The sequence below is a fragment of the Bos mutus genome, chromosome 5, assembly GCF_027580195.1.
Source record: "Bos mutus isolate GX-2022 chromosome 5, NWIPB_WYAK_1.1, whole genome shotgun sequence".
In the NCBI taxonomy this organism is placed as follows: domain Eukaryota; kingdom Metazoa; phylum Chordata; class Mammalia; order Artiodactyla; family Bovidae; genus Bos; species Bos mutus.
In genome coordinates, this window is record NC_091621.1 from 309857 (window position 1) to 336437 (window position 26581).

The window sequence follows — 26581 nt, forward strand, 5'->3', positions numbered from 1 at the left end:
ACATTTAGCTTATTCCAGTGTTTATGCTATTTCTATCCTTTTTTTTTTTTTTAATGATAGCCATTACCTTAAGTATCATATGAAGGATACAGGTCTTAATATTTATTTAACTTTTTATTTAACATAAGAAAAATCTCTGTAATTTACCTATAGCCAGAACCTTGAGAAATGTCTGCTAATTTTCTTAGAGCCTTAGGTTCCTCTGGGCTAAGTACAGAATTGATCAATTTAACTATTCTATACATAACTTTCATTTCCTGAAATTTTATGTCAGCTCTTACAGTTTGATGGCTTAATATATCATATGGGAGCATTTGTACAGGGTAAGAGAGAAATCAAAGCACTGGCTCTTTTGAGCAGCTCTTAGCCACAAGGAAACAGGTAAGCTTTTAATGACACTTTGTTGACTATTACAGAAGAAAACAGTTTCACATGGTATACCTAATGTTTCTTCTTTTTCACTATATTCTATACCTTGGGTAAGGTCTCTTTCTCACAGAATCAGATTCTAAGAGCTGTAATGAACATTACTAATCAGGAAACAGAACCCCAGAGGAAGTGAGCTGTCCAAAGTCATACAGCTTAGTACAGCAGAACTGGATCAGGTTCTCCAGTTCAGAACATCCTAGAAACCTCCAGGCCTTTAATAAAAGGTGTTTAGTTTGTAGAGGCTAAAATGTGAAGTTTGTATGCCCCTCGTTCCTAGAGAGAAAAATATGAAAATGAGTTTAAAGGTGAACTCAGATATCTTGGGCATTCTTTGCTGGAAAATTAGCCTTGAATGAAGCTGGATAGTCTAGTTGTTGTGATATTGATAATGAAGTTCTAAGGAAGAAAGATTATAAGTAAGAAGAAACAAATGTGTCCTTTAAAATGCTTGAAGATTTTCTGGTTTTGTTTGCTTTTTGAGCATTTGTCTTGACTTGGAAATAGGAAACGTGGAATGAAATCTGGGAGTGTTTTTGTTACCAAGCAATCATTAAAGTCTATTAGTCAGTTCAGTCGCTCAATCATATCCCAGTCTTTGCAACCCCATGGACTGCAGCACACCTGGCTTCCCTGTCCATTGCCAACTCCTGGAGCTTGCTCAAACTCATGTCCGTCAAGTCAGTGATGCCATCCAACCATCTCATCCTCTGTCATCCCCTTCTCCTCCTGCCTTCAGTCTTTCCCAGCATCAGGGTCTTTTCCAGTGGCTCAGTTCTTCACATCAGGTGTCCAAAGTATTGGAGTTTAGTTTCAGCATCAGTCCTTCCAGTGAATATTCAGGACTGATTTCCTTTAGGATGGACTGGTTTGATCTCCTTGCAGTCCAAGAGACTCTCAAGAGTCTTCTCCAACACCACAGTTTAGTGCTCTTAGGAACTGATTTTAGATCTCCGCTCTTGGTTTTCTGCATGCCACCTTTCTGAAGTTGAATATCCTCCCTTACTTTGAGATAGGACTAGGTTTTCCTGGTTAGTAATGACAGTTTCTCCATGATAGATTTTTTTTCATGACTTCTCCCAACATAGGACTTTTAATTTCTTGTCTAGATTTATTTGCCTCATTTTGAGGAAGGAATAAATATTGCAGCCACTAGTTTATATTTCATTGCCATTCCCAAGGGATCGGATTCTGTAGTGTGCCTTATTGATTTGTGTGTTAGAGATCAATAGAATAATGGGAATTGTTTTCCTTCCTTTAAACTGCATTCTGATATTGGCCACCATTACATTTATGAAGAAGGAGGAGGATGAAGAGTTACACATTTTAATTGATAAATACTTGTTTTTTCTTTTGTTTATATTTGAGAGTGATTAGACCCTTGAAAGTCTTGTTTTTCAGGACTTAGAATAATGTTTAGCACATAGTGTTAGAGGTACTTGTACACGGCACTTGGTCTATGACTAGAAGTAAAGTACACATCTATTTCTGCTCTTTGAGTTTGTTTATTTTTTTTTACTTCCTAAATCTAATATATCTAATGTATCTAAATGTAATCTAAATGTATCTAATTGCCTAATAGCAATTAGTAAAAGGGCTAATTGTAAAAGTAGTAAAGGGCTACTTATTAAAAGTAAGTAAAAGGGCTGTTTTTAGAATTGTGCTAAACACTTCTCCTCTTCCTTTAACTTCTCTCATGTGCCTTTAATAAATCTTAGTGTTGTTAAATGATTAAAAAAACATAGAAGTCCATTAAACCAATGTCCTTTCGCAAAATGAAAAAGGAACCTGGAATTCTGTAATTTACTTATGGTTGAAATCCTTTCCAGAAAATAAATTATGACCTCTGGTTCAGAATGATAGATACTCTACTTGCCTTCAGTTCAGTCGCTCAGTCATGTCCGACTCTTCGCAACCCCATGAATCGCAGCACGCCAGGCCTCCCTGTCCATCACCAACTCCTGGAGTTCACTCAAACTCATGTCCGTGGAGTCAGTGATGCCATCCAGCCATCTCATCCTCTGTCGTCCCCTTCTCCTCCTGCCCCCAATCCCTCCCAGCATCAGAGTCTTTTCCAATGAGTCAACTCTTCACATGAGGTGGCCAAAGTACTGGAGTTTCAGCTTTAGCATCAGTCCTTCCAAAGAACACCCAGGGCTGATCTCCTTTAGAATGCACTACTTGCCTTACATCTCTTATAAGACTCCACTGAAATAACAGTATAGAAGTGCAAAAAGAAATAAACCAAGAACAGCGAACACTAACAGAAAAGGGTAAAGAATTGTTATAAACAAAAGTTAAACAGATTTCTTTAAAAGAAAGCAAAAAGGAACCAGTTGATGGATGAATGGAGGAGAAGCTAAAGCCTGCCAGTTATTACCGGGAGGCTGTGAGTGGTGTGGAAGCTGGTTTGCTTAGCAGGAACCCCAAGAGGCTCTGGGTTCAGAGCAGGAGTGAAGAAGGGACGGACAACAGGGATTTCGTGTGCATTCTACAAGGGTTGATTCAACTGCTTGGCCTCGCTGTAACCTTTCCAACCCCTTCCCAGTGGAAGTAGCCAGTGTTTACTATTGCTGCCTCTTTTCTCCAGCATTAAAAAAAAAAAAAAGGAAAAACCAAAACCCCCAGGTTGTTTAACTCCAAATAAATTGATCAAAAATGTTTGGTGAAATTTACTTTTTGTATTAAATATTGGCACCCCTTCTTTAATCTGATATTTGGGGCCTAGGAGGAGGTTGTTGCATACACTGAAATGAACCCTGAAAACCATTGACGTGTTCTTCCTTATCTCGTACTGAGTTCCCAATTAGAATTTTAATTCTAGGAAGAGACCCAGTAAGAGAACAGATTTTCTTACAGGAGAGCAGAGGAAACCCACACCAGCTAACCAGGTTTATACCTGGGTCACCAGTGCACTTTCAGCATGAAAGGGAAGAGAAGAAACAAAAAGAAGTACTTACCCTAACGGAAACATAATCCAGGGGGCAGAGGAGAATTTAAAGAAGCATTCTAACTAACGTAGTAAGGTTAAAGAAGAGAAGGCATGCCTAAAACCAGTACTGGGTACAATGAGAAGGGAACAATTTGAGAATGTGAAAGAGTTTAAGAGATTAAGAATGTGATAGTCAAAAGAAAATAGGCCATCGAAGGAAAGAAAGTAAAGATATTTCCCAAAATGCAAGCTTCAAGATGCAAAGATGGAAAACACAAGATAAGTCTCAGATGATTTCCTTAGCCCATGTGCCCTAAAAACGGAGTCTGAGACAGTACTTTATTGGTGAATACAATCTCAGAAAAGCAGGACATGGAAAGGGGAGAGAGAACAAAGGAGAGAGGTTGGACAAAGCTTTGTAAAAGACATTGCTGATGCCTTGGCTTCAGCAGAAGTCTTAAGAGACATTGTATAGATTACTGTTCCACTTGCCAGTCCTCCTGAGTATGGGGACATGTGTTCATCTACTGGTTTCCTCTCACCTCCTGCTCATCCCGCTTTTTGGTCAAAGTTTGCTGTTCAAACGGTTACCACACCTGACCTGTTCAGTGGCCTCTTGGGGAGGCCAAGTCCTACTCTCTATGAGCACAGATCTGCAGATTGATGTGACATCTGAGTCTGGAGAGGTGAGAGGAGTCAGTAACCCTAAGGTAGCCTGCAATTCAGGAGACCTGGGTTTGATCCCTGGGTTGGGAAGATCCCCTGGAGAAGGTACCCACTCCAGTATTCTTGCCTGGAGAATCCCATGGACAGAAAAGCTGGATGGGCTGCTGTCCATGGGATCACTAAGAGTTGGACACAACCAAGCAACTGAGCACATACTCTAGGTAGCCTCCAGCCTTGGAGCCTCTGCCTTTTAAGAAACCGTTAACAGAGGGTCATTCCCAAGAGGACTGGAAGGGAAGGACCAGAGGGGAGACTGCCGTTTTCTGTCATAAATTCTTCTGTATCCATTGGGTTCAGTATCATGTACATGTATAATTTCATAAAAATAAAAATCAACTTTAAAAACAAAAGATGGATTACCCAAAATACCCTGGAAATAAATACCAAAAGCTTTTTAGAATATATTTTGGGGGAAAATATTGAAAGATAAAATCTGATCAGTAGTTTAGAGGGTTCTGTACCCCTCCAGCCTGATTTTCCCCTGCCCACTTTGTTGCTTAGTTTCTCTCCGCACCACTCCTTCTGTTTCTTGTTCATTATCCATCTCTCTACTAGAAGGTAGACTCTGTAAGGGCAGGAACCCTGTATTTTTAATCACTGTTCCCCAGCACCTAGAACGAAGTATCTAATAATCCATGGTAAGTACTCGGTAAATATTTGATGGCACGAATTGAAGCCAAATAGATGAAATATGCAGGGAGCATGACTTCCATGCAGAAGTATTGGGACTTGAGCTGTAGGCATTGAGAAATCTAGGATTTTAAGAAGAGAATTAATTAGCAATACCTGATTTAGGTTTTATTTTAGAAAGTTCACTGGCAGTTGCTTGGAAAATTCACTAGGTTGAGGTTAAGCTAGAAGAAAGAAGAACTATTAAAAGAAAGATTCTTGGGTTATCCTGGGTGAGAATTGTTGCGAGCAGAGACTCATTTTTCTTTTCATTTGCCACAGTACATAGCATGGATATGTATATATATGTGAATAACTCCTCCTGTAGTAAATATTTATGAGTGATTACGTTGTAGTGAACTTCCTTCAGAGTTCCTAAGCTATTGAGAGAAAGGTCTCTATCTTTTTCTACAGACAACTTCAGAAGCAGATATTCAACTACCTGGTCAATTCAGTTTAGCATGTATTTTTTAAACATCAATTACAGTGTGCTTATTGTTTGGTGAGGAAGCTACTGTAAAGTAGTATATGACTCAGTCCCTGATCTATTTAAGGGCTTTACTCAATAAATGACTAGAGGAAATATAAACCATCATGTTACCTGTGGTTGCCAGGCAAAATGCAGTTTTGTCCTGTAAAGGGTATGGGGGAAAATTTTGTCTATTACTGTATTACACATCATACAAATTACTTATTTTAAAGAGGTAGACTATAATAGAACATCCAGTTTAAAAATCTATGAAGAATGATTAAATATTGTATTATTCAGCACACACAACAAAATCTTGCTAATGTCTTATTCTGAATGCGAGTTGTGGATAATTTTAAGGATATTTCAGTTTAACATAGAGAAGACACAAAACTTAATTGTCCATGAAGACACAATAAAGACTAAATTAATTTAAATTGGAGTGAAAAGTTTGGTTGAGTAAAAGAATAATTATCCATGCACTGTATAAATCACCAATTACATTGGATAGAATAGACAGTCAACCATTAATTGTGTGTAAGACCCTTTCATTTCCAAGGAAGCAGGTAGCTGACCTGGAGTATCTCTTGTGGTCTCTTGTTGGCAGTAGAAGATGTGATTCACAGATGTTTGAGGTTCTCAATACTGCTTTAAGGAGATCTGGAAGAAAGAGCTCTTAAGAGGTTGGAGACATTAAGACTATTACAGGGTTTGTCATTTTTAGCCTAATAGACTATTGGTTTGAATGACTTTGTTCTGAAATATTTATTTTTCTGTTTAAATATGTATTGTTTTGAGATGGCAGAACTCAGCCTCAGGGGAGAGGTCAGGCTGGCTTTTCTCTCTTACTAATTTGAAACAGGGATGTATGTGTGTATTTTGAAGACAAATGATTTGGTGGCAAGTTTGCGCAATGTGGGAGACCAGGGTTCAATTGCTGGATCTGGAAGATTCCCCTGGAAAGGGAATGGCAACCCACTCCAGTATTCTTGCCTGGAGAACTCCATGGACAGGGGAGCCTGGCAGGCTGCAGCCCATGGGGTCACAAAAAATCAGACACGACTGAGCATCTAACACACATTTTGCAATATTCTTGTTGTCCAAGCCTGTACCTCCCTTAGTACTAGTACCAGATCCTGAAATTGACTTTTAGTCTAAGCATGAAGTATATTGTATTTCCTGTTTTATTCTTATTTATCATCTGTTTGCAAGAGCTCAGAATTGCGCCCAGTCCCCTCCTGCCCTCCATCTCCCCTTCATGTGGCTACAGAACACTCTCACTTTGGGTCCTGGTCCCTCAGTTATACCCACTCTAGAGCAAGGGCCCATTGTTAGGCTTGTATTTCAGTAGGTTTGCATTTAAAAAAAAAAAAATTGGTGCTTATTCTCTTATCTGTGGATTCCATATAAAGTAATTGTCTCCTTTCAGGTCACCTACATTTATGGCCACTATTACCTTCTTCTCATAGCCCACTCCCTCCCTAAGGTCTGTCCTTCTAGAGGTTTAGATGCTTCAGGATATTTTCCATAAGCACCTACCACCACCGTCATTCTCTTCAATTTTGCCCAGCCAAAGCCTCTAAAAGCAGTATTTCTCAGTGTGGTACCCAAACTGCCTACTGGAGTAGTATCAGTATCATGATTTGTTAAAGATATGTCCCCAGAGTGGTTGTTATGCACAGTAAAATATAGAATCTCTACTTTCAAGGAACCAGGTAAAAGATGAGTTTGTGGGTGTGAGGGGCTGGGTCCGTACCACGTGGGGTTGGTGATCATATTGTTGAGACCGCATTTGGAATAGATGTGGCCCTGGACTCCTTTCTTGGAATCAGAAATACCCTTAAAATTAATACTTCAGTTGGTGATTGGACTTTTATCAGTGTAGTCATTATCATATAATCATTAAATATGTTTTTGTGAATTTCCTTGGGGTCCCAGCCGTCTACTAAGCTACAACCAACCAAATGAAAAATGAACTGCTGAAATTGAACTGACCATAAACATTGGAGGCTGCATGGAAACTTCATGTATAGGTTTTTCCTCCCAATTTCTAACTAACCTACAGATTGTCTGACATCTTATGGCTTTGGGTATAATTTATATTTATTGTAAGAGAGAAAATACATTATTTGTATCCAACTTTTGCCATAAGCGTGTAGGTAAATTGAGAATCTAGAATGAATTTCACTTTTTGCCTAGTAAACTGGTGGTGTTTCGTCTTTGCACATGTTTATTCATCCGTTTTATTTCTCTGGGTTTTCTTCATGGCCTGTCAATTCTCTACAGAATTCTTAAAAATTATTTTAATTGACTCTGGATCATCTTAAATCCAGTGTTCTGTCCTTATCTTTCTGCATTACTAGTTCCTTTTCCTTTGGTCACAAACATCTGGGCAGAAGTCACTGCTTTGGTACAAGAGCTGAGAAGAGTGACAGCCCTCTGCTCGGTTATTCTCAATGGAGAGCTTTTTGTAAACTTATTTTACAAAAGCAGGTCGAGTTTGAAATCTGAGCCTATCTGAAAAATCCCAAGGGAAAAAAATGATAGAATTTATAAAATCCTTAATATAAAAATATTTTTTCCTCTATTACAAAGCTAGAGAATTACTGTCCGTTTATCTACAGCATTAGGAAAATGATTGGTGACATGGGCATTGATAAAGATGCTCTATCTAAAAAACTAAGTGATTCTTTTTTATGATGGTTTAAATAAAATTAATATTCATCTGTTTCTATCAGTGATCCATTCTGAGCACAGATGTAACGTGGGAATTGGGAAATTTTTAAGATAGGATTTGTAGCCTGTGATTTGTAACACAACAGCAGATTAGTATCAAAATGGGACTCAAGATAACCAAACTGAAAATATTAGAATGAAGTTGAAAAGTAAACTGGAAGATACAGACAAAATACCTTTCTCTCCTTAAGATTACTTAGACTTTTATTACCCTAGGAAAATGAAGATGATTATATTTGGGACCTTTCTTATAGTACTTTATGCTTAGCTTTATTTGTAGCACAGATAACCTTGATGTAATTATTAGCTTATGTGCCTTTCTCAGTTTCTAAGTTTGGTCCTACAAAAACAAAATCTTATTTTTATCTCCTCTCCCCACCGTGTTGAAGACAGAGTGTTATAAATGTTTAAATGTCAGTAAGTAATCTTTTCAAACAATATGCAGAATAATTCGTTAAGAACAGAGAATATGTTTAGGGAATGATAACAAAACTTGACTCATTTACCCTAAGCAGTGTGACTTGTAAAGAGTGAAAAAATTTTTCTTTAAAGTATTGATAAAGGTGAGTGGGTTAATAGGTCATGAATAGTGAGTCTGCAACTATAAATCTTTAAAAATCACCTGTTCTGCCTACTTCTCTGTAACTGGTTGGTCTCCAAGTTCTTGTAATTCCATCACACAGCATCTCTTGATTCCATTTCCTTTGCCCTACTACATTTGTCTAGGCCCACCTATCTTCTCCAATATGTTACAAAAGCCTCCTAGTTGTCCCCCCTTCTAGTACATTCCATGTATTGCTAATATTATAAGCTGTGATTCTGTTATTCCCCTATTTGAACAGTTGTTCACTGCCGAGGAATAATAGTTAAAATCATCAATATCTAAGTATTTGGATATAGGGATACTCAGTACACAGAACAGAACGTCACAAAGTATGAGGGAGAGATTCCAAGTAAGTCTTGGACTGGAAAGGTGGTTAACTCATCAGCCGAAATCCGAAAAAGAAGTGACAGATTTCAGTTCTTCGATAGTTTGTTGTGTTAGTGGGATGCTAAGAGGGGATGTTTACCCAGAAGACCTGGACTAATCAGCTGGGAAGCTGGGCCCCAGGTCAATAGTTTCACTTGTTCTCATGGAATCCTCACAACTTTCTAAGTAAATAAGCCAGTTTGCAGATAAAAAACAGGCTAGAAATGCTTAAAGTGACTCATCCATATCTGGTAAGAGGTATGGTTAGGATTTGAACCAAGGTCTGTCTTTCAGGGTCAGGCTGTTTCTTCAGTGAAAGCTTGGGAGAACGGGCATGGCTGGACCTAAAACATACATGGAAGTCACTCCTAGGCAGGGGACTGTTGGAGTTCTGGGATTGATGTGGGAGAGTAGACTCACTGATAAAAGGGTTGAGTCTTGCTTGGTCCTTAGGTTATACATTTTTCCTGTTTGATGGGGCCTGTTCACTATGATAGTGCATTCAAATTAAAAATTAAGACATTAGACATATTTCACATTGTACACCAGAAGACCAGAGACAATGTTTGACCTCTGTTACTCCATGTGATTTAAAGGAGAAAGACATCATCCTTAACTCTTGTATTTGCAAAACCACATACCTAAAGCATAAGCATGTAAATGTTGATTCTTGTCATTACTAACAATACTCCACCAGTTCTCACTTCTTTTCCCAACACTCTTCCCCTACTTGAAATCAACCCAAGATAACATTTGCTTCATTTCATACTATCCTTCCTGATGGCTCTCTACTCTAGCCAAACAAAACAATTGACTGCTGTGCACATACATGTGACCATCCCTCTTAATCTTCATTTATTTAAAAAATGTTAACACTTTATATTTATTGGGTACCATATGTAATTCTGCATTGTGCAAAACTGACCCCCCTCATTATGATGAAGCTTTTAATCTAATAGAGATGGAACTCGTATCTAGATATGTTAAATACAAGGCTTTGAATTTAAATATCTGTAGACCTTAGTTGTGCAGGTTAAATGCTGTGAGAATCCAGGAGAGGAGAATTTGTTTCCAACTGGAAAGGGTGAGTGCACTCACTCCCTGAAGGTCTGCTGTATTAGACATTGTGTGAGGTGCTGCTGTTGTTGTTGTTGTTTTATTTCCTTTCAGCCTCACGGTCAGTGCTGTTATGTCCGTTTTATGGTAGACAAAACTGAAGCTTAGTGTCTTGTCCAAAGTCACACAGTAACCAATCACAGAGTTAGGATTCTGTCCCAGGTTTATTTAGATCTAAAGTGTAATCTCTCTCTCCTACACCTGATGCCAACAGATTGGGCCCACTACCTGCTTTTGTAAGGCTCGTGATATTCTCACATTTTTAAATGGTTGAGAAAAAATCAAAAGAGGAATAATATTCCAGTGTCTGTGAAGGAGATTTTCCTGGAACACAGATGCACTCTTTTGTTTACATGTTACCTGTTGGCTGCTTTTCAGTTATAACAGCAGAGGAGTTGCAGCTGACTCCTGCTTTCTCCCATCCTCCTCTAAGGATGGCTTCACGGAGGAAGGTATTACTTGAGTTGCTTAGTTTTTCAGTCTAATGAATATTCATGATCGAGGGGAGACAGCATTGGGAAAGACCCTGATCCTTACTGTTGCAGTCTGGCTGTGACTTGGGAAAGCATCATATTTAGGGAATATTCTAGATTCAGTGCAGTATAGACATATATGTATTGTGTTGAGAAACCTGCTGGAAATGCTATGAGGAGTAGTGACTGGCAACCCCAGCTATAGAATTGGCTTGGATTTGGATTAGAGTCTGCATATGTCAGCTGTTTGCTGAGTGGTTTTTGATAAGATTCTTAACCTTTTAAAATGTCAGTTTCTGTATCTGTAAAAGGAGAACAGTGGAAATACCTAGCTTTTAGAGTTGTGAGAATTAAATGAGTTAATATATTCAAAGTGCTTAGACTTTTGCCAGACACATAAGAAACATTCATTAAATATAAGCTGCTAATATAGGTGAAACAGGGTCTAAAATATAGACCCTCTATGTATTTAGAATATATACTTTCAAATATATTTAGTAGGCAGTAGTTATGACCAATCTAGATAGCATATTAAAAAGCAGAGACATTACTTTGCCAACAAAAGTCCGTCTAGTCAAGTCTATGGTTTTTCCAGTGGTCATATATGGATGTGAGAGTTGGACTGCGAAGAAAGCTCAGCTCCGAAGAATTGATGCGTTTGAACTGTGGTGTTGGAGAAGACTCTTGAGAGTCCCTTGGACTGCAAGGAGATCCAACTAGTCCATCCTAGAGGAGATCAGTCCTGAGTGTTCATTGGAAGGACTGATGCTGAAGCTGAAACTCCAGTACTTTGGCCACCTCATGTGAAGAGTTGACTCATTGGAAAAGACCCTGATGCTGGGAGGGATTGGGGGCAGGAGGAGAAGGGGACAACAGAGGATGAGATGGCTGGATGGCATCACCGACTCAATGGACATGAGTTTGAGTGAACTCTGAGAGTTGGTGATGGACAGGGAGGCCTGGCATGCTATGATTCACGGGGTCGCAAAGAGTCGGACATGACTGAGCAACTGAACTGAACTGAAACTCCTTAGAGGCAAATTTTTAATGTTATGTCTTCAGTGCCTAAAACAGCTGTGGACCCACAGTAGTTAATTTAGTACATGTCTTGGAATTAAAATTGGATTTCAAATCTATCTCCTTATTTCCTTTTCAGCTGGTTGATCATTCTAAAAACTTTTTCAGTGGATTTTTCTTCTTTGCAAGTTGGTTTCTCTTGTCACTATAATAAGTTTTGTATATCTGTAGTTTGTTTTGGGCTTCCCAGGTGGCTCAGGGGTAAGGAAACCGCCTGCAATGTGGGAGACCTTGGTTTGATCCTTGGGTTCGAAGATCCCCTGGAGAAGAGAAAGGCTACCCACTCCAGTATTCTGGCCTGGAGAATTCCATGGACTGTATAGTCCACAGGGTCGCAAAGAGTTGGACACGGCTGAGCGACTTTCACTTTGTTTTCTTTCTCTTTTTATTTTGGCTGAGCTGTAAGGCATATGAGATCTTAGTTCCCCAACCAGAGACTGAATCTACGCCCCCTACATTGGAAGCACAGAGCCTTAACCACTGACCACCAGGGAAATCCCTGTAGTTTGTTTTCTTAATCCCATGGAATCCCATGGAGAATCCCATGGACGGAGGAGCTTGTTGGGCTGCAGTCCACGGGGTCACAAAGAGTCGGACACGACTGAGCGACTTCACTTTCACTTGTTTTCTTAAATATTGTTCCCACAGATACATGGTAATGAGGGTTGTTTTTGTTTGTTTTTTAATTTCACGTGACATCCATTACAGTGGCATCCAGTAGGATTTTAATATTTTATCAAGTTGTGGAAGTTCGGCCCCACTGCTCTACGTGGTACTTGTGTTTGTTGAAAACAACTGTTATTGACAGTCTAGAGTTTTAATCACTTCACATTTTTTATGTTACCAGTTCTTCACAACAGTATAATAACATTAACATTGCTGTTTTATAGATTAAGAAAATGGGGCACAGAGAAAGTAGGTTGTAGCATATTTAATTGTTTACAGCTATAGTAAGTGACAGAACTGAGGTTGAAATTATGTTCTGACCATACACTCCAGCATTCCTCTTTGTGAAATACAAAATTTGTTGGGTCTCAGATGAATTTGATAAAATTTTAGGTAATGTGTAAATAGTAGAATAAACAAATTTGTTTGCATTGGCGAAAAATACATTTTCAAAAATTTTCAAAAAATTATCAGTCTTTATAACTTACACATTCCTTTGTGCTTATCATCTTGAACTTTACTCAAAGATGGCATCCTAAAATCATTGAGTCACAGTGGTCTTCATTCTATGTGAAATAAATACTATTCTTATCTTCTTAATATTTAATTTCTCTCCTTAAAACTTTTGTGTAGATAATATAATGACAATGAGATGACAGTCTTGAATCAGTTTGTCGAAATATCAAATATAACCCAGATTTGTCTGTTTTATGTACCTCTCTTCACGGTTTTTCTTTCCCCCAGTCATTTGAAAATAACTTTAGAAAAACTCTTCTACTTTTTAAACCAGAGAATTAGAAATTTGGGTAGGTTTTTCTGAAATTTGGAAAATCTGACTTTTTAGTATAGTTGTAAATTATGTTGCTTCTGGAAACCAAAGCATTTTTTTTGTTTATAATATCCTGCCAGGCACTGTAGCGAATTCATGTGGATGGTGGGAGGACTGGATGCATCCTGCTTTTCGTATCCTCATAGCTTTTCACAAAATGGGGACATCATTCTGCTTTTTTTAAAACAGTGTTGTTATGAAGGGTTAGGGAGAAATAGGAGGTGAAGTTCTAAAAGGAATGCTCGGGGAGTTGACGTTTGAGCAGAGAGACGTGAGGGAGGTGTACAAGTCAACAAATGCTGGAGTGCCTGTGGCACCACGAGAGGCGGCAGAGTACAGAGTAACTCTTTTCATTTTAATGAGCTCCACTGATAAGATCTAAAAGCTGACTGTCCTTTATTCTTCCCCTCATCTTTCACATAAAATCTTAGTTTATATTCTAGGGAAGAAAGGAGTTGTAGATAAATCTTTATTAGAGCCTTGTTAGGCAAGGTAGAAATTTTATTTGCATCATACTCCTTATTGTCAGTTTTTTAATCTTGTGGATGAGAAAGTTTATAGACTGTTAAATTAAGAAAAAGAAGTTATGTCTAGTTTTGTGGGCTACAAGAAAAAGTTAATTCATTTTGTCAGATGAGATAGATACACTTAAACTGTTTAGTCTGTGATATTAAAATATCTTCATAAAACAAGAGGTAAGCTCTTACCTAGAAATAATCATGTTGACTATTATCTCACAGTTTGTCTGCAGGCTATAGTGCTTCTCTTCTAAACTTAAAACTTAAGAATATAGCCTGAATTAGTGGAAGTCTGAAAACCATATAACGTTTCTAAATTATAATAATGTTTACCTGGGGAAATTTTTAGACATTGCAGAGTGTATGAGGTAAAATGCAAAGTCACTCCTATTCCAGTTTCTTACCTGTAGTGTGTAAACATAGTGTTTTTTAATAACATTAAAAAAATTCCTGTATGTAACAAAATAAACTATCAAGAGTTTCTTCTTGATCTCCTGATAAGGGTTTACATTTCCCTTTTGAGGGAGAAATAGTTCAGCCTCTACCTGTCTTGCATTACTTTGAAACACATGGTACAAAGGCCACAAGTGATCTTAGAAGTTTTGACCTGTCTTCCCCCCATCTCCCACTGCTAATTGACAGGTTTATTCGGTTGACTGAGCCAGCTTTGTCAAGACTGCCTCTGGGGGAGAGTTAATATTGTGCTTTGTGTGCCAGAGCATCCTCCCCAGCAGAGCTGAAATGGAGGGTGGAGGCTGCCTCGAAAGAGGAGAGTCTGAGAGGAGCCCAGTGGGGTATTAGAAGTCCCCCTTGCTGTGTTCATAAACTGCACAACAGTGTCTTTAGCCTTTACGGGTTATTTAGTAGACCTGTCCAGTGTCTCTGTTTATGCCTGGAGTTGAAGCATAGGTCTGTGAATACCTTTGGTGCTCTTATTCCCTTTTATTCACCAACCCACCTGAAATAGAATTTTTTCTTATCTGTCTTCAGGCTAGTAAATCCCATGAGGATTTCTGAAGTAGTGTGCTTCATGTAGTTTGGTAGGTAGGTAGATAGTTAGATAGCACTGAATAATTTGAAAGAGAAGGGACAGGATTATTTTCTTTCCTTCTTAGGACACCCAGAATAGAGAGAAATCATTTACAGTACCCTGACCTTGAGATCATGAAAATAACTTATATAGTGATGAATGACAAGGATTTTCTTTCCTGAAAAACTACAGGTAAAAACTAGCATAATTTTTAAGAACTAAATGAAGGGAAGGATTTTTATGTAAAGCATTCCTACTACTTTGTAGACGTGATTCTTAGACACTAGAGACAGCTGAATTTTGATGCTGTATAACTTCTGTAGGTAATGTCAGTTCCATTTTTTTTTTGAGAACAGCATAATAACTCAATGCTTCAGTATATTGGCTTCCCTTTACTGATTACACTAGTCATCATTCTCTTTTTACATTAAAAAATACTTTGTAGGCTTTATTACAAAAGTAATATAAACTTATTAGGAGCATGAGGAAATTTGGGGGGGGTTTGGATAGATATGTTCACTGTTTAGATTGTGGTGATGATTTCATGAGTGTACGTATATATGTCAGAACTTACCAAAGCATACACTATGAGTAAATCAGTGGGGCTTATTATAGAATTGTCCCTCGGTATCCACAGGGACTTACCAGAGCGTACACTATGAATAAATCAGTGGGGTTTATTGTAGAATTGTCCTTTGGTATCCACAGGGGATTGGTTCCAGGACCCCCTGCAGATACCAAAATCTGCAGATGCTCAAGTCCCTTGTATAAAATGGCATAACTAATATCTGCATATAACCTGTGCACATCCTCCCATATTTTTTTTTTAATTTTTGTAATTTTTATTGTTTTGGCATGTGAGATCTTAGTTCCCTGACCAGGGATTGAACCTGTGCCCTCTGCGTTGGGAGCACCGAGTTTTAACCACCTGACTACCAGGGAAGTCCCTTCCCATGTATTTTTAATCATATCTACATTGCTTATAATACCTAGTACAGTGTAAATATCATGTAAATAGTTATAAATACAATGTAAATAGTTGCTGGACTATGGCAAAGTAAAGCTTTACTTTTCTGGGATTTTTTTTTTCCCTAGTATTTTTCAATCAGTGGTTATTTGAATACACACTGCAGAGCGTGTATTCAAAGAGAAGGCCAACTGTATATGTCAATTATGTCAATAAAATGGTTTTTTAATTTTTTTATGATTTGATGGTGAAAAAAATGGACTTATCTTGCCGTTAATATGTATTTCGATTTGTTAGTGAGATTAAGCATTTTTGTCATACAGCCGTTTGTATTTCATCTTCTGTGAACTGTTGTTGTGTTCTTTGTCTTTTTCTGTCTGTGTGTGTGTTTCTCATCAGGTTAAATAACCTGTACTTAGTGATGGTTACCAGTGTGTGTCTGTCTTACGCTGTAGATGTTTTCCCCAGTTGGTTTTTCTTTTGACTTTAAAATCCATTTCTCCCCTCTCTTTCCTCTCCTCCCCCTCCTCTCTCTTCTTTTCTTCCTGTCTTCCATAGCCAAATCTTTTTTTTTTTTTAACTTTTCTGGTTTTTAGGTTTCCTGTCTTACTTAAGAATCACCCCACCCCAGTAACACTCCCAATATTTCTTATATTTTCATAGTTTTAATTATATTTTATTCCTTTTTTTTTTTTTTTTGCATGGAGCATGAGTATTTTCTTTTTGGTGGGTAGCCAACTTCTATTCAATACAAATATCATCTGAGCCACCAGGGAAACCTCTTTAATACCAGTACCATATGATAAATAATCATCCCCTCCACTGAATTGAAATGCCACTTTTATCTTCTATTGAGTTTCCATATAAACTTAAATCAGGGTTATCAGTGTTCCTTTAGTCATTTTGTATATTCCTACTATTGAATCATAGTAGTTTTATGGCAAGTTTTAATATATGATAGAGCATCTCCTCCTTCATGGGTTTTCCTTTTGCAGACTTTATTAGTATTTTTTCATATGCAAGTTAGAAAAGTATTTGGTCCTGTTTCCTTCTTTAGGCACCATTTGATTTGCTTCTGATTGGAAATTATACTAGGTTTATATTTTATTTGGGGAATGATTAACCTTTTATCTTTATTATTACTTAGAAATAAAATATACTTTTCTGTTTTTTCAGATCTTATATATTGTATGTTTTGTATTATAATTTAAATTTGGGTACTTTTGAATAGATTATTATTGCTAGTTTTAAAATAGCCATTCATGTATTTTAAAATAGTTTTTCAAGTTTTTTCTGCCCATTGGTATATCTTTCTGTGGGATGTGGTTGTTAAAAAGTCGTTAGCTTTCTTTCAAACACCTTGTTCTTTTCATTGTGATCTGTAACATTTCTTTATAGATTCTGGTGTCCTTTTCCAGATGTATGTATTGTGAATATTGTCTCGCAGTCTCTGCCTTGTCTCTCTATTATTTTAAGTTGATTTTCGGAGAACAATTGTTTTTAATTTTGGTGAAATCTACTCTGTCATTTTTTTCTTTAATAGTTCTTCATTTTTTTATGTCCCCAAAATTTCTTGTTTATCGCAAAGGTGTGAAGATTTTGCTGCCTTTTCTAAAAGTTTTATAGTTTTAGCTCTTACACTTAGGTCTATTATCTCTTTCAGGTTAACTTTTACAAATATAGGGTGAAAGTTGAGGTTTTTTTTTTTCATTGGGTATTCAGTTTTTCATTTATTAAAAAGTCTTTCCCCTGCTGAATGGACTTGATGCCTTAATATTCACTGTAAATGTTTATTTCTGTCTCTGGGTTCTTTTCTATCTCGTTTATCTGTTGTATGTTTTTAAACCAGTACCACACTATTATGATTATCATCACTTTGTAAGTCTTGAACTCAGGTAGTATAAGTCCTCCAGTTTGTGTTATTGTTTTGACTACTCTAGATACTTTGCATTTCCATATAAATTTTAATAACAACTTGTCAGTTTATACAAAAACACCTGCTGAGATTTTGATTGGGTTTGTGGAATTTGGGGTGCATTGTCATTTTCAGAATATCCAGCTTTCCAATCTATGATCATATATTTCTCTATTTATAACAGCCTTTGTAAATTTGTTCTGTTTTATTTTAGGCAGATTTTAAAGGATAGTTGAACCTTCCTTTAAAAAGTAATGTGAGATCTTTCTCCAGTTTTGGATTCATTTTTTTTTGCAATAGTATGAGTTTCAGTCCAGTTCAGTCACTCAGTCGTGTCCGACTCTTTGCGACCCCATGAATCGCAGCACGCCAGGCCTCCCTGTCCATCACCAACTCCCAGAGTTCACTCAAACCCATGTCCATCAAGTCAGTGATGCCATCCAGCCATCTCATCCTCTGTCGTCCCCTTCTCCTCCTGTCCCCAGTCCTTCCCAGCATCAGAGTCTTTTCTAATGAGTTTAATGGCCATCAAATTAATGCTAAAAACCTGGAATGGTGTTAGACAGTGCTACTGGAAGTTCAGTTTCCTCTACCTCTCAGTGGGTAGAAAATCCCTTCTTAAATTGAGGGGAAAGAAGGATAACCATAACTGAGGAAGAAAGAGGAATAATTACTTTGTTGTTTGAAGGAACTGATGCTCATGATTAAGAGGAATCCAAGTGATATAAACCCAGATTTTCTTTGATCCCTAATGCTATGATGTCTAAAATATGGGGGAAGGGGTTTATCAAAGTGCTACCACTTTGAAGCATTTGACCATCTCTTTCAGCTATTTCCAAAAGGATAGTGGCCCCGGACTTTGAAAATGTGTTTGTTGTTAGTAAAATAATGACTCTGCCTTTTATGGACTAAAATGGGAGGTCAGAAAGTAAGTTGTTGAGAAGGGAGGATTTTACAAAATCTCTTACACAAGATTTAACTCCTCGTTTGTATCTGAACTTAAAGACGGAACAGAAATAAGACAGGGGCTGTGGAGTCAAAATGGCTTCTAACGAGTTCCTGCTGTTACTGTATGTCCTGTAGTGATATTTGAGCTATCACATGAGATCCCAAGTAAGCATCTGGGGATGGACGCCATGTGGAGAAGTATCTGCTAGCCTTGAAATGCTAGCAGTAATTATGAAAAACTCAAGGTTTTTGTCTAGGAAATTTTTTTGTTTCTAATTTAAGGAAAGGTTTTTTTTTTGTTTTTTTTTTTTAATTAACTTAGTGGCCAAGACTTAAATAAATCTCTACCTTGAAATTCAAAGATTAATTTTGTTAACAATGTACTTTCTCCTGAAGTCTGTGTTCTTAAAATCTAGAGGTATATATCATCTGGTTTTGAGAATTTAATTTATACTGTCATTCTGCCTGTTGCTATGAATTGTAATTTCAGTTCAGTCACTCAGTCATGTCTGACTCTTTGTGACCCCGTGGACTGCAGCACACCTGGCTTCCCTGTCCACACCAACTCCCGGTGCTTGCTCAGCCTCATGTCCATCGCGTCGGTGATGCCATCCCACCATCTCACCCTCTGTCCTCCCCTTCTCCGCCTGCCTTCAGCCTTTTCACAGCATCAGGGTCTTTTCAGATGAGTCAGTTCTTTGCATCAGGTGGCCAAAGTATTGGCGTTTTCAACAAATTACAAATAAATTACAAAGAATTGTAATTTAGTGAAATTAGTTTTCCCCTAATAATCACTAAAGGAATAGAGTGTACTAAAGCAAACAGTAATGGCTCAAACAAATTTCAAATCTTGTAACTTATGTTCTGTAACAAATTTCCTTGCATTTAAAAAAGTTTGGTTTAAAGGAAAATCTTTGGTCCTTTGGTAACTAGTCAACTTTTTTTTTTTAGTCTTATCTTCTCTTTCTCTGTTTGTTCCAGGGTAACCAGGAGCCAACAACAACTCCTGATGCTATGGTTCAGCCTTTTACTACCATCCCGTTTCCACCACCTCCACAGAATGGAATTCCCACAGAGTATGGAGTGCCACACACTCAGGACTATGCCGGCCAGACCAGTGAGCATAACCTGACACTCTACGGAAGCACGCAAGCCCACGGGGAGCAGAGCAGCAACTCACCCAGCACACAGAACGGATCTCTGACGGTACGTAAGTGATGAGGTGATGAAATAGAAGGAGGCCTGTCATCATCCTATTGAAATCTTCTTAATCATCATACCCAAAAACCCTTTGAATTAATTTTGCATTTACATTACATTGCATAGCACTAATGTAATTTCCATTCTACTCCAAGCATTGTAATTAGAAGATAAGGATTTAGGACAGAGCTCACGGTCATTGCCCAGGAGCTTACAGTCTAGACATGGGACAGACAGTAAAACAAGGTAAGTGTGATGATGAGAGTTAACTTAGCAGGAGGCTGCTCTTTTCAGCTTTACGGGTCACCTTCATTCTGCAAAAATCTCACAGTCCTCTGTCCTCATTCTCTACAATCTGTCAGCAGTATTCTACACACTGCCTCCTCCCTCCTCCTTGAGACACTTGAGTTGTTGGCTGTCATGACACTCCCTGTTTCCCTCTTAGGCACTGAAAGTCCTTTCTTGGTCTTTCTTGCTGGTTCGTCTTTCTCTATTCAGCTTTTAAATGTAGTACTCCAGAGCTGGGTCCTAGGACTCCTTTCCCTCCTGTTTTTTATCCTGTCTCTGTTGTATAATGATACTACTAAATTCACCTAGTTGCTCAAACGACACCTGTGAATGATTTTTTTCTCTATTTCCATCATCTCTGCATCCAGTCCATTAGCAAGTCTTGGTCACCGTGACTCTAGAATTTTTTCTTACTTCAGCCTTTTCTCTTCATCTTAAGACCATAGCTGGATAGTGTCTATAATTAAGAGCTCAGCATTTCCACCAGATTTTTTAGGTCTGAGTCCTAATATCGTCTGTAATTAGTAGTATGACCTTTGGCCAGTTATTTAATCTCTCTCTGCCTTGGCATGCTCATCTGCAAGATGAAGCCAGTAGCACCTATTTCAAGTGGCTTTTAGGAGACTTAAAAGAATTTAATTCATGTGAGGTGTTCATCATCATTGCCACCACTCTAATCCAAACCTTTTCACTTTTTCTGTTACTGTTGCCTAATTTATCACATAGCGCCAAGATCCTTTGTCTCTTAATGCAAATAATGCTATTTTCCTGTTTGAGTCTAATGGTTTTCTAACATACTTAGAATAAAATCCAAACTCATACCTGGTTTACTAATCCCTGGCCCCAGCCTACCTCTTTGACTTTACCTGTTACGGGAGTAAAGGAAGCATCATAAATTACAATAGGTATGTTATCACATCATACAGGAAATCATTTTGTTTGTGGGATTGTGTGGTATATTTCCTAAGATAAAAATGTCCTATACTCTGCATAGAAAGATCTCTCTCTAGTTTTTAGCTTTCTTTTTGCCTTTCTGTATCAGATTATTAGGAGGAGAGCTTTACTAAGCCTTTAAACCACTTGATAAGATTTACTTCCCTGTAAAGAGCCTTGTAGGGGAAGCTTTTGTTGCATAAGGATAGATTTAACCTGCTAATACTTTCCATTTTCTTTTATTGGACTACCAAGAAAAATCCATTCTTCCCTTGAAAACATGTTATCTTATCAGTGTCAATCAGAGTTATATAGAAGCAGATAATTTTTAACTTCGTAGGTAATGGACTATAATAGACAATTTATTTGAAAAGTCTGGGCATGGTGGTAACAAATGAGACTTTCCATAGCGTCCATTCTAGAATTAAAATACATAGGCTGCTGTATTGGCTGCATTTCCAAATCACGTACAAATGATGATGAACTTACAGATTTAACAGAAGTACTAGAAAAGAAGGAAAAAGAAAGAATAAAATACTATAAATCAGAGGCTTTATCAAGGTATTTTAATCACTAAGTCTATTTCTTTGCTAGTTATCAGTGTTTTTCTTTTTTCTATTTTCTATTTCTTATTAAATCAGTTTTGGTAATTGGTGTTTTTCTAGAATTTTTCTATTACCTGCTAATTAGCTATCTTGTTGGTATAAAGTTATTCTAATAATAATTCCATTGATTATTTTAATTTCTACTGCGTTCATACTGATACCCACCCTTTCATCCTTGATTTTGGTAATTATGTCTTCTCTTTTTTTCTTGGTTAATCTAGTTAAGGTTTTTTGATTTTGCAGCTTTTTCTAGAAAACCAGCTTTCGATTTCATTGACTTTTTAAAATCTGTTGTTTTTCTGTTTTGTATGTCATTTATTTCCATTCTGATCTTTATTATTTCTTTCCTTCTGCTTGCTTTGGGTTTGATTTGGTCCTATTTTGCTAGCTTCTTGACATGTAATCTTAGGTCATTGATTTTAGAATTTTATCCTTTGTAATATATGTTTAAAGCTACACTTTATCCCTTAAGTTTCCCTTCAGCTGCATCCCATAAAGTGTGATATATTGTGTTTGCATTTTCATTCAGTTCAAGATATTCTTAAATTTTTCCTTATGACTTTAGTCCTAGCTTATATAGAAGTGTGTTGTTTAATTTCCAGATGTCTAAGGATGTCCCCGGAGAAGGCAGTGGCAACCCACTCCAGTACTCTTGCCTGGAAAATCCCATGGACGGAGGGGCCTGGTAGGCTGCAGTCCATGGGGTCGCTAGGAGTCGGACACGACTGAGCAACTTCACTTTCACTTTTCACTTTCATGCATTGGAGAAGGAAATGGCAACCCACTCCAGTATTCTTGCCTGGAGAATCCCAGGGACGGGGAGCCTGGTGGGCTGCCATCTATGGGGTCGCACAGAGTCGGATACGACTGAAGCGACTTAGCAGCAGCAGCAAGGATGTCCCAAGTCTTTCTCTTTATAATCCCATTGTTCTCAGAGAATATACTTTGTATGATTTCAGTCTTTTAAACTTAATGAGACTTGTTTTACAGCTTAGTAGATGAGATGGTCTGTCCTACAGAATGTTCCTAACCAATTAGGCCTTTTATCAATATGAAATGTCCCTTTTTGTTTCTATTAGTAGTTCCTGTCTTAAGTCTGTTTTGTCTGATACTAATATGACCACTGCATGTATCTTTTAATTACTATTTGCATGACATCTCTTTCCTTCATTTAGTTTCAAACTCTGAATCTAAGATATGTCTCTTGGGGAAAAACAAACAAACAAACATACATCTGGATCTTATTTTTCCAGTCTGAAAATTACTGCCTTTGTATCAGAGTATTTAGTCTATTTACTTTTAATATAATTGTTAATATAGGTGGATTTATGTCTGCCATTTTACTATTTGTTCTTATATGTCTCTTGTCCTTTATTGTTCCTTCTTTACTGATTTATGTTAAATAAATTCTTTCTGTATCTTTTGAATCCCTTTGCAATTTTTTAAATTATTTATTTTTGTTATTTTTGTATTTTCTTAGTTCTTAATCAAGAATTACATCTTGGAGTTATTACAACCTACTGATGGTTCTGTGTGTGTGTGTGTGTGTGTGTGTGTGTGTGTGTGTGTATATGTATGTAAGAGGAACTCAAAAGCCTCTTGATGAAAGTGAAAGTGGAGAGTGAAAAAGTTGGCTTAAAGCTCAACATTCGGAAAACAAAGATCATGGCATCCGGTCCCACCACTTCATGGGAAATAGATGGGGAAACAGTGGAAACAGTGTCAGACTTTATTTTTCTGGGCTCCAAAATCACTGCAGATAGTGACTGCAGCCATGAAATTAAAAGACGCTTACTCCTTGGAAGGAAAGTTACGAACAACCTAGATAGCATATTCAAAAGCAGAGACATTACTTTGCCAACAAAGGTTCGTCTAGTCAAGGCTATGGTTTTTCCTGTGGTCATGTATGGATGTGAGAGTTGGACTGTGAAGAAGGCTGAGCACTGAAGAATTGATGCTTTTGAACTGTGGTGTTGGAGAAGACTCTTGAGAGTCCCTTGGACTGCAGGGAGATCCAACCAGTCCATTCTGAAGGAGATCAGCCCTGGGATTTCTTTGGAAGGAATGATGCTAAAGCTGAAACTCCAGTACTTTGAGCACCTCATGTGAAGTTGACTCATTGGAAAAGACTCTGATGCTGTAAGGGATTGGGGGCAAGAGGAGAAGGGGACAACAGGGGATGAGATGGCTGAATGGCATCACTGACTCGATGGACATGAGTCTGAGTGAACTCCGGGAGTTGGTGACGGACAGGGGGGCCTGGCGTGCTGCGATTCATGGGGTCGCAAAGAGTCAGACACGACTGAGCGACTGATCTGATCTGATCTGATTATGCTGCTGGTAAAATACAGCAATTTGGTCCAGTGGGGTTCTGTCCCTTACCATCCTTTCTGCAGAGTTATTGTCATATGAAATGAAACAGTATAGTAGTACAGTTATTGCTTTAAAAGATCTTTTATCTTTAAAGAAATTTACCATTTCCATTGATCTTCATATCTTCCTATGGATTTGAGTTATTTTCTAATGTCATTTCCTTTTAGCTGATAGTACATCATGTAGGATTTTCTGGAGGCTAGGTCTGCTTGAAACAAATTTTCTGATTTTGTTTATCTAGGAATGTCTTGCTTTTGTCTTCATTTTTGAAGGATAGTTGTGCTAGCTGTAGAGTTCTTGGTTGACAGTTTCTCCCTGTGTTCTCAGCACTATGACATCAGCAAGAAGTCAGTTGTTAACCCTGCTATTGTCCCCCTGTATGTGATGAGCTGTTTTTCTCTTGTGGTCTTCAAGATTTTTGGTTTATCTTTGGCTTTGAGCAGTGTAACATTGATAGATCGAGGATAGATATTTTTGTTTTTATCATACTTGCAGTTTATTGAAATTTGGGGGTCTGTGGATTGTTTTCCATCAAAATTGGGAAATTTTTTAACAATTTTTTCGTATATTTGTTCTTTCCTTCTCTTCTTCTGGGACTTTTGCCACAAGTATGTGGGGATGCTTGTTTGTTCCCTACAGGTTCAGATTCTGTTTGTTTTTAAGCTGGATCTAAAGTTCTGTTCATTTTTCCAAAGTGTTCTTTCTTTCTCTTCTTTTGATTGGATAATTTCAATTAATCTGTTTCAGTTTACTTATTCTTTATTCCACCAGGTCCAATCAGTTATTGAGCTCATCTGGTGACTTTTTATTTTATTTAATGTACTTTTCAACTCTAGAATTTTCATTTAGGATTTCTGTAGTTCTGTCAAGATCCCCTACTTGACTAGGGAATATTTCCTTTAATTCCTGTCACGCTTCCTTTAATTCTTTGAATACATTTGTCATTGTCACTTTGAAGTCATCTGCTACAAGGTCTAGGCCGCTGAGAGCCTTTTTCTAGTTACTGCTTGTTTACTTGAGTCAGGGCCTCACTTTTCCTATTTCTTTGCATGTCTTGTAACTTTTTAGTAAATTAGATGTTTTAGTAATATATTTCAACACTCTGAAGTTTGTTGGTTTTGTTTTTGAGAAACATAGAGATGAGTGTTAATGTGTGTGTTTTTAGTACTTTGCCTGGATTAAACTGTGGAGTGTGACTCTTCCATGGTCACTAATGTGTCTGCTTAATGATGTTTATTCTCCTTTTTACTTTTTATCCTGGCTGGGAGTCACTCCTCTCTCTTCATACACAGTTATTTGGGCATAAGTTGTGCTTAAGCACCTGGAGTGTGGAAAGCTTCTACCTTCTATTGATCTGTTTGTGATTTGGGAAGTGCATTTAGAGTCCAGCCAGTTCTCAAGTATGCCTTCACTTTTTCTTTTGTTGCGCCCCCTTTTGTCTCCCCCCTCCCCATCCCAGCATTTTCAATCAGTCGGGAATGTCAGGAGAACATAACTAGTTATTCTACAATTCTCTCATTTCCAGGATCTTCTTTCGTATTTCTAGCTGATCTGTCACACACACCAGTCAGACCGCAACCTCAAGCTAGAAGAACCAGTTAGGTTCCTACCAAGTTTGCCACTTTTTCTGACAAAGCCGTGGCTTTCTACTGTACCCCACCCCAGTACCCCAAGCTGAGTCTACCCCCTCTGACAGCAGAACTACTGGTTTTCATGGCCTTTGTTGTTGTTTAGCCGCTCAGTCGTGTCCAGCTCTTTGCAACCCCACAGACTGCAGCACACCAGGCTTCCCTGTCCTTCACCATCTCCTGGAGCTTGCTCAAACTCATGTCCATTGAGCCGGTGATGCCAGCCAGCCATCTTGTCCTCTCTCGTCCCCTTCTCCTCCTGCCTTCAGTCTTTCCCAGTGTCAGGTTCTTTTCTAATGAGTCAGCTCTTCACATTAGGAGGCCAAAGTATTGGAGCTTCAGCTTCAGTGTCAGTCCTTCCAATGAATATTTAGGATTGATTTCCTTTAGGATTAACTTGTTTGATCTCCTTGCTGTCCAAGGGACTCTTAAGAGTGTTCACCTGACTCTATCCTAAAAGCTCTCCTGGCAGAGCTGAGGATTAGAGGGTGGAGTTCTTGGGTTGGAATAGCCCCAGGAAGTAGGTTTGTAGCCTCCTGCTGGTATTAACCCTAAAGCTGTAGCAACTTTTCATGAAATTTCTTTATTTGTTATCTGCCTTTGATTGATTTCCAGAACCCTGAAATGACTGAGTTTTCTTATTGTTTTGAGGAGAGGATTCACTAACCTGTTCATGCCATTAGAGGCAGAAGTCCCTTCCCTGAATCATTTCCTGGTCATGTACAAGGCACAGTACACCTTTCCACACCCTACCCATTTCTCTTTCTTTCTCTTTCTCATTGCCACAGTTTCCCATGGTTTCAGAATCCCAGACTGTGTTTCTGATGACAGTGAGCTCTGTTCCTTCATATGAATATATACAGTTAGACTTGTGTTTCTCATCCATATGACAAACTATTCATTATATTATTTTATATTGTGTTGACCAATTTGAGTTCCTAAAGATATATTGAAGTAAGACTGGGAATCCTTGTGAATAGATTGTGAATGCATTAGTGCTGTGGAAAAAATGGAAACTCCTTGACTTGTGCCTACAAACTGAGCACAGGTTCTGTCATGTTAGGAAGTTGCTAACAGTAAAAAGGGA

General features: G+C 38.0%; 1 protein-coding gene across 24 annotated transcripts in view; it reads left to right on the forward strand.

The window, feature by feature from the left end:
- Positions 1 to 26581, forward strand: part of RBFOX2 (RNA binding fox-1 homolog 2) — a 293244-nt gene that overhangs the window by 206609 nt on the left and 60054 nt on the right. For all 24 annotated transcript variants that reach the window (XR_011464154.1, XR_011464155.1, XM_070370177.1 and 21 more), the window contains one exon: positions 19449 to 19673. Coding sequence is in view for 22 of the 24 variants with exons in the window: in XM_070370177.1 (XP_070226278.1) it covers positions 19449 to 19673 (225 nt within the window). In the remaining 2 variants the exon portion in view is untranslated. The remainder of the gene's footprint in view (positions 1 to 19448; positions 19674 to 26581) is intronic.